Genomic DNA, 13,412 nt, shown 5'->3' with positions numbered 1-13,412 from the left:
ATATATACATAGACATTGTAGCACTGTAACTTTCATATACAGAGCATGTACAGAATATCCACCAGTGGACTTGGGAAATATGTCAGTGCTTATTATGCTCATGAATGAAAGGAAATGCCAGGACCTCTTAAAGTATAACATTCTGGGCCTGCTCATTAATGCAAACCCTCTAGGAAAATGTCTTATGACAATTTGACCTTTCCCCAACAATTACTCCTTATTCATGGTCAATTAGAAGGGTTTCCCTCATTTAAAAAAATATGAGGGTCAACTAATCAGATACCTAAAATAAAGTTGTTGAAATGGCAGGGGTTTTTTTTCTGATAAATCAAATCTGTGTATTTCATTCCCTCAGCAGGGAATAAATGCCTACATGGACAACTCCTTTTACAAAGATGTAATATAGCACGGGCACAGGAAAATGCCTCTTAATTTAGTGCTTTCATGTCTTTGCCAATGGGTGTCTAATTTTTGTTACAATACTCTTGGTACAATACTGTCCTGCCTTGGCTATGCAGTCTTAAAAAACATCTGGGGAGTTCAGCAAACAACTTTGTGAGAGGGTAAGAGGTGGCTGAAATTTGAGTTGCAGTTTTTATTGCAGACATCAGCTTTTAATTCCATTGTATTGTTTAACCTTCAATGTGGTTACTCTGGGAGTATATTTGATTTCATTGACTTATTTTGTGCCCTCTGTGGATTCCCTACACCTGAATGATAGTTCTATAAACTAAACTTTTTGCTGAAATGAAATATGCTGAGACTGAGTGTCTAAATCTTCTGAGTTTGTACTTGTAGAGGTTTCATAACATAATTGTATTCTGATGTGAAAATCTCATCTAGAAAGCAAATTGGTGAAGTTTTTACAAACAATTCCTTTGTGATGAATGATGTAAGTGTATTTTGTGTTCTGTTGCAAAATTTTATACATAATTTTATGTGCATATGGATTCCAAGATTCATAGAATAAGTTTGATTGGGAGGGACCTTTAAAGGCCATCTAGTTCAACCCCTTTACAATAAACAGGAACATCTTCAGATTAGGTTGCTCAGAGTCCCATTCAATCTGACCTTCAATATTTCCAGGGATGCAGCATGCACCACCTCTCTGTGCTGCATGTTCCAGTGTTTCACCAATCTCATAATAAAAAAACTGTTTTCTTTACATCTAGTCTGAAAATCAATATATATTGATGTAATATATAAACCCAACATTTTAAATGCAAAGGGTTGGGAAGGGTTTGTTTTTCATTTCACTGACCAGCAGGTCAAGAGAGGTAATTCAATTCTGAACTCCACTCTTATCACAACCCACCTGGAGTGCTCTGTTCAGCTCCCCCAACACAAAAAACACCATGGAGTCCAGAGGAGGGCCATGAAGATGGTCAGAGGGCAGGAGCCCCTCTCCTATGGAGACAGGCTGAGAGAGATGGGCTTGTTGAGCCTAGAGAAAGCTCAGGGGGGAACCTTACTGTGCATTCCAGTACCTAAAGGAGGTGTACAAGAAAGTTGGATGAGGATCTTTTACAAAGTCATGTAGATACAGGACAAGGGAGAATGGCTTTAAACAGAAAGAGTGTAGATTTAGGTTAGATATTAGGAAGAAATTCTTTACTGTGAGGGTGGTAAGGCACTGGAACAGGTTACTCAGGCAAGTTGTGAATGCCCAATCCCTGGAAGTTCAAGACCAGATGGGATGTAGCCTTGAGCAAGCTGGTGTAGTGGGAGGTGAAGCTCCCCATGGTAGGGGGGGTTGGACTAGATAATGTTTAGGTTCCTTTCCAGCCCAAACCATTCTTTGATTCTATGAAATGGCTCTGTCTTCTCTGTTTCATCCATAGTTCCTAAGTTCTTAGGATTGAATTTTATTGAAGCCTTGTGTAGACAGAGGAAAATCTCGGTAAAACGAGCTGTAAATCATTGCAGTGCTGATTTCAACATGTCACTTGTGTAGGCAAATCTTGCAGCAGTAACATGACACCTGTTAGACAAAGAACAGGTCAGTGATCCCTGGGTCTGGGACTGGTGCTGTGCCACAGTTGGTGCCCAGCAGCCCTTGATGTGAGCCCATTTACTAACAGGAACCAACACAAACTGTTGGGTCACTTGCTGTCTGTCTCTTTCAGCTGGAGACACAGTGATTGCTAAGAACTGGCAGCTTATAAAAACAGGTGATAGATGCTCAGAGATTGTCTTGGTATGCCCTCAAGGCCTTTTAAGTTACTTTGCTTGTAATAAGAGGATGCCAGAAGACCTTTATAGTCTATGTATAGACCATATGTATATATATATATACACACAGCTATATGCCAGGTGTGCAATATATATATGGCTGTGTATTTCTGCTTCAAATTTGCTGCAGTTTCAAAGCCACTTCAGTACGTCTTTCTCCTGTAGTTATCTTTCTAAAATATAATCTGCCTAACAAATGCCATCACAATGGTGTGTGCTGGAGTGTGTGCTCTCGTGCTGAGAGAGATGTCTGTGGGGCTGCAGGCTCATCCCATCAGTAGATCATCCTGCATTAATGCCTCAGGCACTAATGCTAGCAAAGCTGTTCTGAGTTCTCTTAACTGATAAGTGACTCTCACTCCTTAGCAGCATAACAAGTAATAGCAAGAGCTTTGTAAACAGAGAACATCACTAGGCTTTGCTTTTCTAATCTGTCCGTATCCTTAATCATACAAGAAACATGAGGACATGGCAAGAGAAGAGCATCTGAAGCTTTTGTTGAAATGAGGTGGCAGGACAATTGCCACCTCATTCAGGCAAGGATATTCCCAATGCAAAACTTTGCTCTCCTTTCATGTTTTCATTGGCCACTGGGAGGAAATTAGGATGTAGGGAAAGGAAGAGTTGATCAGTGGGAGAAAAATTTCTTTCTTACTGCCAATAAGTGGTTTTGCCTAAAGGGGGCTGCTAAAAGTTCCATGTGAAGAATGGTATAGCATTGGGAAAGGACAAAGGCACCAGTTTGGGCGGGTGGCTTGATGGAGGACATTATTTATTGTGAAGTCATTGTGGCCAGGAAGCCTCAAGCCAAATTCAGAGAGTCACATTCCCGAAATTTTAGATTTGGATTTCAGCTACAGTAATCACATATCCTAGATCCATGCCAAGCCCCGATGGGAATATCATAAAAATTCTGCTTCAGGTGCAGTAGATGGCTTCTTAAGGTTTGAATATTTTTTCATTGCTGCTATTGTCTTTTGGGTAAATTGACACAGTTTGCATCTGGAGGGGCTGTATTGTTTTTGTAATCACATTTTGTGATTACTGGCAAATAATAGCTTTAGCTTTTCACAGAGCTAAGCAGGATGACTCTGGCATACAAGTGTTCCAAGCAGAGAGCTCAAAGCTCCAATCTCCCCTTTCAGACAATATAAACTGACAGTGTGATTATGTACCTTCAGAACAAGAATGTGCTGTAGAGGTTCAGGAAAGACTTGCCAAGCATAAATATTAAACATAGAACCTGCAGAAATCCCATCACTCAAACATGTGTATGAGGCATTTTGTTTCAGTAGACCTTGGTGATGGCGTTAACATTTTCATATTTAGATAAGGTTGAACTTATTGTTAAAAGTGTTTCAGTGGAAATACCATATACATTTTTTTTACCATGCTTGATGCTTTTTACACTTGCTTTGCAGCATAGCTAATTTGGTTTTATCATGTTTTCCTGCAGCAGTTAAGATCATGGAAGAACCAGAATCATCAGGTGATGATATTTTTGTTACAGCCAGCACTTATGAAGGTTTGCCTTTCTTTACTGCTCCAAGTGGCATCTCTACCGTGCAGCCTGGAGCTGTCATTACCGATGTGCTGCCACCAATAGCACCGCTGCCTGCAGCCACCAGCCCGTCCTACAGCCCCTCTGAGGTCATTGAGCAGTCCCTTGAGTTACCAGGTGCCTCAGTGCCAGCCCCTGAGGGTGCTCCTGTGGATGGCACCGGGATGGGCGTGCAGGACATCGCTGCCGAGCTGGATCAGATGGGCGCCGTGAGCACGGCCGGGCTGGACGAGGGCAGTGGCTACATCCCAGTGCTGACCACGGAGCCTGCAGAAACCACCCCTGCACCCGTGCTCAAGTATGTCACTACCAGCTCCATGACCACTGCAGCCAAAGGCAAAGAGCTCGTGGTTTTCTTCAGCCTGAGGGTGACCAACATGCACTTCTCTGATGACCTCTTCAACAGGAGCTCGACAGAATACAAAGCACTGGAACAACAGTTCATGCAATTGGTGGGTGAAAATCAACCTGAACAGCATTTGTGGTAGCTGGGTGCAGCTTAAAGGAATACACTGAAGTGCACAGTATTTTAACAATACTAAACCCTACTACAGTTCAGTCTGATAAGCTATATTTTAAAGGATCCATAAGCCTGGGATGCTCTTAGAGTCTTAAGACAGAGTTTATGAAGTCAGTGATGAAAGATTTTACTTGATCAAGAGAACCCAGATATATGCCTAGCATGTAATTTATTTGGCTTTTTCTTAGATCCACGTCAACAGTATAGCAGTGCTGATTATATCTGAGACTTGTGTCTGCTTGCTGCATTTAAAAATAGGCTTTTAAAAATATATCATAGCATAGACTGTGATTAGATATGGATTTTCTCTGTTGGTACAATAGGGCACAGGTCAGCTCAGCTATAACATGCCTATTATACTATGCCCTAACCTGCCTGGATTGAATGTTTGAAAATAATTAAAGTTGGCTTTTGAGTGAGGTAATTTTTTTCTCTTCCAGATGAATAAACTCCCCAGCTGCTATGCATTTCATTACAGGGGAAATTGCTGCCCATCCATCTCAATACATTATTGAGAAAAGAGCAGAAATCCAGAGGAAGATACTGCTAAACAGAAAAGTTAATTTGTTCATGGAGCTAACAATTGTATTAAACTCAGGAAAATAAATCTGTGATGTGTGTACTTGATAATGAAAATTGACTATAAGAGAAATTAATAGCAGGTAGACACTTACATCAAGTTAATATAAAGGCAAATTTCTGTTTTGCAGTTACTTCCATACCTTCAGTCCAACCTTACAGGTTTTAAGCACCTGGAAATTCTCAACTTCAGGAATGGAAGTGTGATTGTGAACAGCAAAATGAAATTTGCCAAGACAGTGCCATACAATATCACAGAAGCAGTACACTGTGTTTTGGAAGATTTCTGTGATGCTGCAGCTCAGCACCTCAATTTGGAGATTGACAGCTATTCCCTGGATATAGAGCCAGGTAAGATTGCATTACTAATGTATGTGCTAAATCAAAACTAAGCAGACAATCTTTTTTCAGACTGTTACAGATTCAGAAGTATGACTGTCTTGAAAATAACCACATTAGCATTATCCTCCCAATGATAGGGGGTAATAAGATGAAAAAAGCTGTTGCAAATTCTCTGCAGATATATTTTCTTACTGTAATGAAAAGCTGGGTGGAGCTGTTGGGCTGTGCATGTTCACCAGCTGCTTTTCAGAGACAGAGTGATCTCTGGAATAAGTGCTGGGTGGAGACAGGTATAAGAAATGCTCATGTGCAGTTTGCAGGTCTTTCACTGGAGTATGGAAACATGATTTCTGGTGATTATTGCAATGTTATAAGCAAACCATGGTTTAGAGCATTATTTGTTCTTTTTTTAAAGGGATACATTATTCAAAACAAAAGGAGACAATGTGTAGGAATAATTGGATTCTACAGACACTCACTAATTGGGCATGACTTTATGTAGTACTCCATAGATTTGTAATTCTAGAATCCCTCTGGATTTATATCTTTCAAATAAGTTTGTAGTCTTTGCTAAACAGTAGAAAGTCAGTAACTACACAACTGGACACTATTCTTATGTCAAAAACTTAGTGTTTTCAAAAACTACACTATTTTATAAAATTGAAGCCTAAATCTATTTTCAGGCTCTGGTAATTATTTCAGGGTTGAATTTAATTTCATTGTCATGGAGAAGAACAATAGCAAAGGTATGCAGATGCCTCAAGCAGTTTTGGTTAAGCTGTCTTTTTATGTACAGATCTATGACAATTCTGGAACAAAAATCCAGTTAAAATTCAGTTTCTAACCAGTTTTCTTTTTACATATGTCTTTGTGGCCACTAAAAGCATAGGTAGCTTGTGGTAAAGAAAGCTAACAAAATCACAGTATTCTACCCACCAAATAAACCATAATAAACTGATGTTTGATGAATAAAGTATCAAATTAGTTAATTATAAAGAGTAAACTTTGGGCTGCCATATGTTCCCTGCTTTAGTAATGAATTTTCATTAAATAAAAATTAAAATAAGAAAGATCCTAAAATGCAAATTCATAAAAATTTTTAAATCTTTCATCTTCATCTGATATGCCTTACTGATATGGTATTTCAACATAATTCAGGAAAACAAAGAATTCATTAGAGAGAATTTGTGGAGAGAGCTAGTTTTTTGAGGCTTATAATCTTATTAGGTAATATATAGTAGTATATATAGCTTATAAAGTAGCTTATAGAGTCAAAATAGAAGAAATTGTGTTCACAGAGCCAGTATATTCCAGTACAGGTGTGCCAAAGCCAGATGCGTTTTCATTTCAGAAAACAAATCAAAAAAATTAAACCCAACCTGTCTATCAAGTTAAGGTAATATAAGCAAATTCCTCCTTATTGTGAAACTGAGAGCCATCTAGTGGTAAGGATGTTCTACCAAAGTGAAGCATGGATGGGAACTGACAGTCCAAAATCTACATCAAGAGTCAGCAGCTGCAAGGGCTGACTGCACTGGTCCTAAAGAATACCATAAAGAAGGACTTTTCAAAATACCTGCACGGAATACTTCATTATTACTTAATAATTTCTAATAAATAACTAATTATTAATTTTATATCTGTTCTTTATTTTTTTATTAATAATTAATTTCTGTGGAAACAGAAAATAAAACAAAGTATGCACGTATGTATTAAGGAAGATGAAATATTATCACAAGAACCCAGCCCAGCCAAGTGCTTGAGCCAAGCTCTACTTGTTGTTGGAGTTTACCTGTGCTCACACCCCCAGTCCAGGAGCCAAGGATGTATCAAGCCAACATGCACACTGCATATAGCAAAGGGAAATGGTGCACACTAAACCCACTAGTCAGAAATTAAAACCAGGAATTAGCCATAAAATTATCGAGAGATTATAAATTATCAGCTCTGATGGATTCATTTCTACCACTGAAGCATATCCCAGTGTGTGTCTGAGATTTCCAGTACTCGTATAACAAATGCAACCCTCATTTTTCATTTAAATTAGTATTACTGAGCATCTGGTGTATAGAGCATGAATGGCTGCAGAAGAAAACTCTCATCCCAGTTACAAGCTGCAATATCCAGTACAAAACTTCCGTTTAAACTACATCATTATAAAGGGCCACAAAGCCCAGTTCATACCTGTATATCTGCTCTTGTTTCCTTCTCTGCTCTCGTTTCCTTCTCTGCTCTCTTTTCCTAGTTTTCTCCACTTTTTGTTTTGTTTTGTTTTGTTTTCCTTTCTGTATTCATATATCTTACCAGGGCTGTTTGATGGCAAGAACAGGATTTGTATTCCCTGATCTGCTTCTCAACTTTTTGCCTTCTAAGGTTTTTGCCCCATGGTACTCAGGACACAGACTCCATGAGACAAGACAGGTGGATGCAGCCATCCTCCTCATCACCCCATCTGTACAAGTTGGTTGGCAGAGAATGGGAAAGGAGAAGCAAAGTTGTGTAACAGCTGTCTCTGATTTGGGCCTTCCCATGAACATCAGTAGGGTCCTTTTCCCTTAATCTCACAGAGGCATCTCTTACTAATATTTGAAAAACAAAACAAAAACCCAAGCAGACTTTCCAATGTTAACATACCATAACACAAAAAAAATTACACAAAAAAACACAAAAAAAAAACCCCAACAAACAAACAAACAAAACCCAAAACAACAACATCAACAACAGCACAAACAAAAAACTCCAACAAACAAACAAACAAAAAAAACCCACCCATACACAAAAACCCAACACTACAAAGCCTGTAAGCATATTCTTTGGAATATGACAGTATTTCTACATTGCAGGTCTTAGGATTGTGCAATATTCAATAATCTAATTCCATTCCTCTGTCATGCCCTAAATTTTGTGTTTAAGAACACATAATTAGAGTTGAAATTATTTCTCTCACTGTAGAGAAGGCTGTAGCACAGGATCCATGAGTATGATGATAGCACTCACAGCAAACACAGGGTAAAATCATCCAAATGTGAAAATCCTTGTCAGTGAGATGAAAATAAACTCACTGCTTAACAGAGATGGGGTAAATCAGTGCAGATGTCACCATGACCTGGCTGTGTCCTGTACAGGAAGAGGTTGTCTGTCCTTCCATGCTGGACAACATCCTCCTCTCAGCCCAGCCAAGTGGCAGGCCAGTAAACAGGAGCTGTTTTCTCTGGCTGCCACAAGCCCTGCCAAGGCCCTTTGGGGTAATGCTTCATTTAATGATTTACCCATCCTTTCCAGCTGATCAGGCAGACCCCTGCAAGTTCCTGGCTTGTGACAAGTTTTCCGAGTGCGTGCTGAACGAGTGGACGAAAGAGGCCGAGTGCCTGTGCAAGCCGGGCTATGGCAGCCAGGACGGGCTGCCCTGCCGCAGCCTGTGCGAGCTGCAGCCCCACCTCTGCGTCAACGGGGGCAAGTGTGAGCTGGTGCCAGGAAGAGGAGCTGTCTGCAGGTAAAGAGATTAATGGCTTCTGTTAACAGCCCCACAAACCATGCTAATAACCCAAAAGATCGACATTCAGATGCTGAAGTCACACTGCAAATACCCTTCTGAAGTATAAATAGCCTCACCATGGATAAATCCATTTCTGCCTGTTAGTATACACAGAACATTATGATCTAGTTATTTTTATAGATGCTTCAGAAATCTATTAGAAATTCAGCATCATTGGCAGTGATGACACACACAAAGGCATGCACTCATTTCAGATTTCCAAACACATTTTGGAAAAATGGAATAACACATTCACAGTTTTGCTAGCAATTACATTGTAGCATTTTAAGAAGTTACATTTTTGTAAGATATATTAAAAAGAAAATCTTTATTCATACAGACTGTGATTCCAGACCACCCAATAAAGCACGTGAAGGCTTAAGCTGCTTTCAGGGATTTCTGGGAAAGACTTGAAGATTAGCAGCTCTTCCTTACTGCAAATATATTTCTTAAGGATTTTTAAATGGAATTATCTTAAGTCAAACTGAGAACTACAGAGTACTTGAACATATTCACTCTCTTTTCCAAAGTATGAAGTTTCTTCTCATTGTAAGACTAGACAATTCACAGTATTATGTGAAACTATACCAGACTGGCACACAGTAGCTGACCAGCCATGTACATAAGCAAGGATCAAGTTACAATTCTTGCGTTTTTTATTTTCTCTCAATACTTTGACTAGATTAACAATACATCTTTTACCTTACTTAAGGGTAACATCAAAAATTAAGACCATTGGACAAATTATTCAAATTATTCACTGTAACAACCCAACTACCAAAATTAATTTTCTTCAATGTATTTTGAATTCACCACAGTTACTGCCAAATTCCTGACTTTCAGAGTCACAGTAGAGCAGCTGCAGCATTTAGCACTGGAAATCAGCCTGTGACCTAGAAAGGTCCTCTTCAAAACTTTGCTGAGGTAGCAAGGGGTCTGACCTACTCCTCCAAGACTGATGCACTAAGCAAAATAATCCTTTCCCCATCCAGAAAAACCCTGAATGTATAAGTATAACCAAACCAACATGAGGAATTATAAAAGTACTAAAAATAATAAATTTTTTTTTTTGTGAATTATAGCAAGTCACAAATTCCCACCAGTGTCTGACTGACAGCTTGTGCAAACTTGTACTGTCAGAGAGAAAATTATGGCCTACTATTTTCCCTTGTTCTCCTTGTAAATTCACTTCCCTCTTGTCTTAAAAGAGGAGTAGAGTTCTGCTACTTGTAGTAGAACCCCTATTCCAGACCTTACTCCCCGGAGTGAAATCACCAGTAAACAGAATATAGGCTTCAAAGTTGTGTTCAGACATTACCTTAAAACACACCGGAACTTCTAAAGTTCTAAACCACAAACGTTACCTGTGGGGTTAGAAATTTGTCAGAGATATTTAAAATGCATTACTTCCTCAAAATTTGTAGGTCGGCAAGGAATATGTCAGTGTCTTTTTATTTAAAACTCACTCTTGAATGTAAAGATATTATCTTTCCTTATGATCAATCACATAATTTTCATGCAGAAACATAATTACTTGTAGTGGAAATAATGAGTTCATATTACATTGCAGATTTTCCTTTCTTTTTGTTTAAGATACTCAGTGTTTTTTGCCTTGAAGTTCTGTACATTTTTTCTCTTCCTTTCCTTATTTTAGATGCCCTGTACGTAGACACCAGCTTTACCAAGGACAGCGCTGTGCAAAATTTGGTCCAGAACCCACACAACCCTTCATTTTTAAATCTCTCATTCTTGGCTTAGGAAGCCTTGGTTTTCTTTTCATCATTTTCATTATTAAGATAAGAAGAAAATGCAAAAGAAACTCTAATTTGCAGTAAGCTGCTCACAATCTTTTCCTTCACATTTCAAAATAGTCTTTTTGTTTCTTTTGCAATTTAAAATCTTACCTAAACAAAAATGTTCTGCATTGTAGAAGTCCTACTCTCAGCAGCTGTAACCCAGAAAATGCTGTAAGGATCAATCCTGCTTTTGAACACGATGAATCCCTATCTAGCTTTTGTCACACGGCTTGCAGTGTAAGTGCTTGTCTCAGTTCCTCAGAGATCCTTGATCACGAAGCATTACATGAACTTGAAAACACAATTCAGCCTGGAGGTAAACTGCATGGAAACCCCTTTCTCATCCCTCAACTAACAGCCCCACCTGAAATAACAGGTCCACCTTCGTGTATTAACTCCACAACTAAATCAAACTTGAAGCTACTCTCTTGCATGGCGATTTCAGAACTGAAAATACTAATGCATTCATTGCTTTCCACATTTACTGCAGTGTAGTTTTCATAACAGGACTGTAGAACTGCTTTTCTTACAGCTCTCTTGCATGGTTCTGCCAGTCTATCCTAGCTGAGTGCTTTTAGACATTTAGAGAAATAATTAGTGGTTTGGTTTTTCACTTTTGCAGGTCACCAGATGAGTTTACAAAACCAAGACTGACAAGTTAGTCTCTGGAATTCTTCGTTTCCAGCATCAGCCAGACAAAATCAAGGTTTGTGACTATTTTCAAGAACCTTAAAAATCTGTTGTGTCCATTGTCAATGTTATCGGGGAGCCTCTTTGTAGTAATTCCATACAAAAAAAAGCTCAGTTTTTTGATGCTTGATATGACAACTACATTTTCTTCTTAAATGTTTTTATGTAACCAAGTTCTATTTTGTAGAACCATGTGGTAATGTGGCAGTCACTGGAATATGTGAAGGAAGAAGAAATACCTGAAATGACAAAGTAACACAAAATGCAATCCAAAGGAGAGGTTTAAATAGCAGTACTAAAAAAATCTCAGATCACTCAGTCTGGTTAAGCTACATAGAGTTTAAAAAGTAGGAATTCTAATTTGAGCAGAATATTGCTCATTTCTCAAGTATTATTTCAAGTTTTGCACCTTGAATCTTTGTGGGGGGAAAAAAAGACAGAAAGGGGAAAAGCTGAGTCAAAACTTCCTCTAAAACTGGCAGACTGTTTCTGATGTATCTGAGTATATCCTCTTGATAGGTAAAAAAAAAGCTTTTACTTTGTCATTTTCATTTTTCTGAATTACAGCCCAATTAGGAATAAAAAGGTTTTGCTATATATGTTAGCACCCTATGTTATTGTGGGGAATATCAGTACAGGAGTGCCCTTGGGACTAGCTGGACATTTTGGAAGACAGGATATCAACCACATGAATCTTGGGCTCCTAATATTTGTTGTTATGTAAATAGAGGAACAAGCAAAGATACCATAAAGAAAAGATTTATTGTCACTGATATTCATCATTCCCAGGTCTGATCTCTTCACGTACAGTTATAGACTGAGCTGAAAATGGGGGGACTGGAATGCAAAGATAGAGATGGACAAAGGTGGAGATGGACAAAGCAGCAGGCAGTAGCAGTTTGGAAAAGCTCAAGAATGAACTCACTTCACTGGTCATAAAAGCATGAGCACAGATGTTTGCAATTAGTATTTTACACCCACCTTAAAAGAAATGTGCCTGTGGGCAATTGTAGACCAATAAACTTTCATAATAGCTAAACTACTTAAAATTTCTACATAGAAAAGAATTAAATATTTTATTAAGTAATAAAATGGCACATCTGTGAAAGAAAACACAGTTTGTGTCATCTAGACCATATTTGAATTGCCAAAAGTACATTGACAAAGTTCTTCTCAAGATCTAGTTAAGTAAATTAATTTAGTAAGAAATCCAGCAACCACAAAATTGAAATGGATTTTAAAAAACTGAGAGTCTATTTTTCACTTTTACTTAAGTTCACAGTGAATGTTAACATCACCCTTAGATTCAACATGTTTTTAATGATTTGAAAAAAGTCAATGGCAGAAGAAAATGAAAGTAGAACACCTTTCATTAGCTGAAATTAAGAGGAGCATTTTGATTTCATAATCTAGAAAATTCCTTCAGGGCTAAGATTTTTTAAATAGAATATGGCACTTGAACTGTATTTTCAGGATGTGGCTATCTAGAACTTGTAGGCCAAATTGAGAATTCAGTATTTAAGTTCTGGTGTGCGATATGTAATGACGGCAGTGACAGCTTTTTAGGACATCTAGAGTAAGTACAGCTCAGTATTTATAAAGGCATATATGAAAATAAGCATAAAGTTTCAGTAGAAGCTAAAATAACCTTGAAATCCTTCCCAATTATGAAAATGTCTCCAGTTTAGTTAAAGAATCACTGCATGGAAAATTATTGCAAAACTTCCTTATCAGAGGGGATTTTGATAGGGTGGAGTTTTACCCACATAGTATTTAATGAACTAACAACCTTTAACATCTCCAGGGATGGTGCATCCACTACTTCTTTGGGCAATCTCTTCCAGTGCCTCACCACCCTCACAGTTAAGAATTCCTTCCTTACATCTAATCCAAATCTCTTCCACTTTAAAGCCATTCCCTCTAGTCCTATCACTCCCTGCCCTCAGAAAAAGACTCTCTCCCTCCTTCTTGGGCCCCCTTTAGGTACTGAAAGGCCACTAGAAGGTCTCCCTGAAGCCTTCTCTTCTCAAAGCTCAATTCTTATGATGAACTACAATTATCTTACCAGATTTTTGTGTGACCTTGTGTGACCATTAGATAAATAGTACACTTTCAAATACTTTTCAAATGTCATATGGGACTTTCTCTTATAGGTTT

At 38.4% G+C, this 13,412-nt stretch overlaps 1 protein-coding gene across 1 annotated transcript in view; it reads left to right on the top strand.

Annotated features, from left to right (window-relative positions):
* IMPG1 (interphotoreceptor matrix proteoglycan 1) overlaps window positions 1-9,562 on the top strand; it is a 50,595-nt gene extending 41,033 nt beyond the window's left edge. The window contains exons 13-15 of the mRNA XM_054630546.2: window positions 3,689-4,245; window positions 5,024-5,243; window positions 8,517-9,562. Coding sequence (XP_054486521.2) covers window positions 3,689-4,245; window positions 5,024-5,243; window positions 8,517-8,731 — 992 coding nt within the window. The 3' untranslated portion in view covers window positions 8,732-9,562. The remainder of the gene's footprint in view (window positions 1-3,688; window positions 4,246-5,023; window positions 5,244-8,516) is intronic.
* Window positions 9,563-13,412: the final 3,850 nt, after the last annotated feature.

This window comes from Agelaius phoeniceus, chromosome 3 (assembly GCF_051311805.1).
Source record: "Agelaius phoeniceus isolate bAgePho1 chromosome 3, bAgePho1.hap1, whole genome shotgun sequence".
Lineage (NCBI taxonomy): Eukaryota > Metazoa > Chordata > Aves > Passeriformes > Icteridae > Agelaius > Agelaius phoeniceus.
Note: the sequence above shows the minus strand (reverse complement) of the source record. Positions and strands in the feature narration are given on the sequence as shown.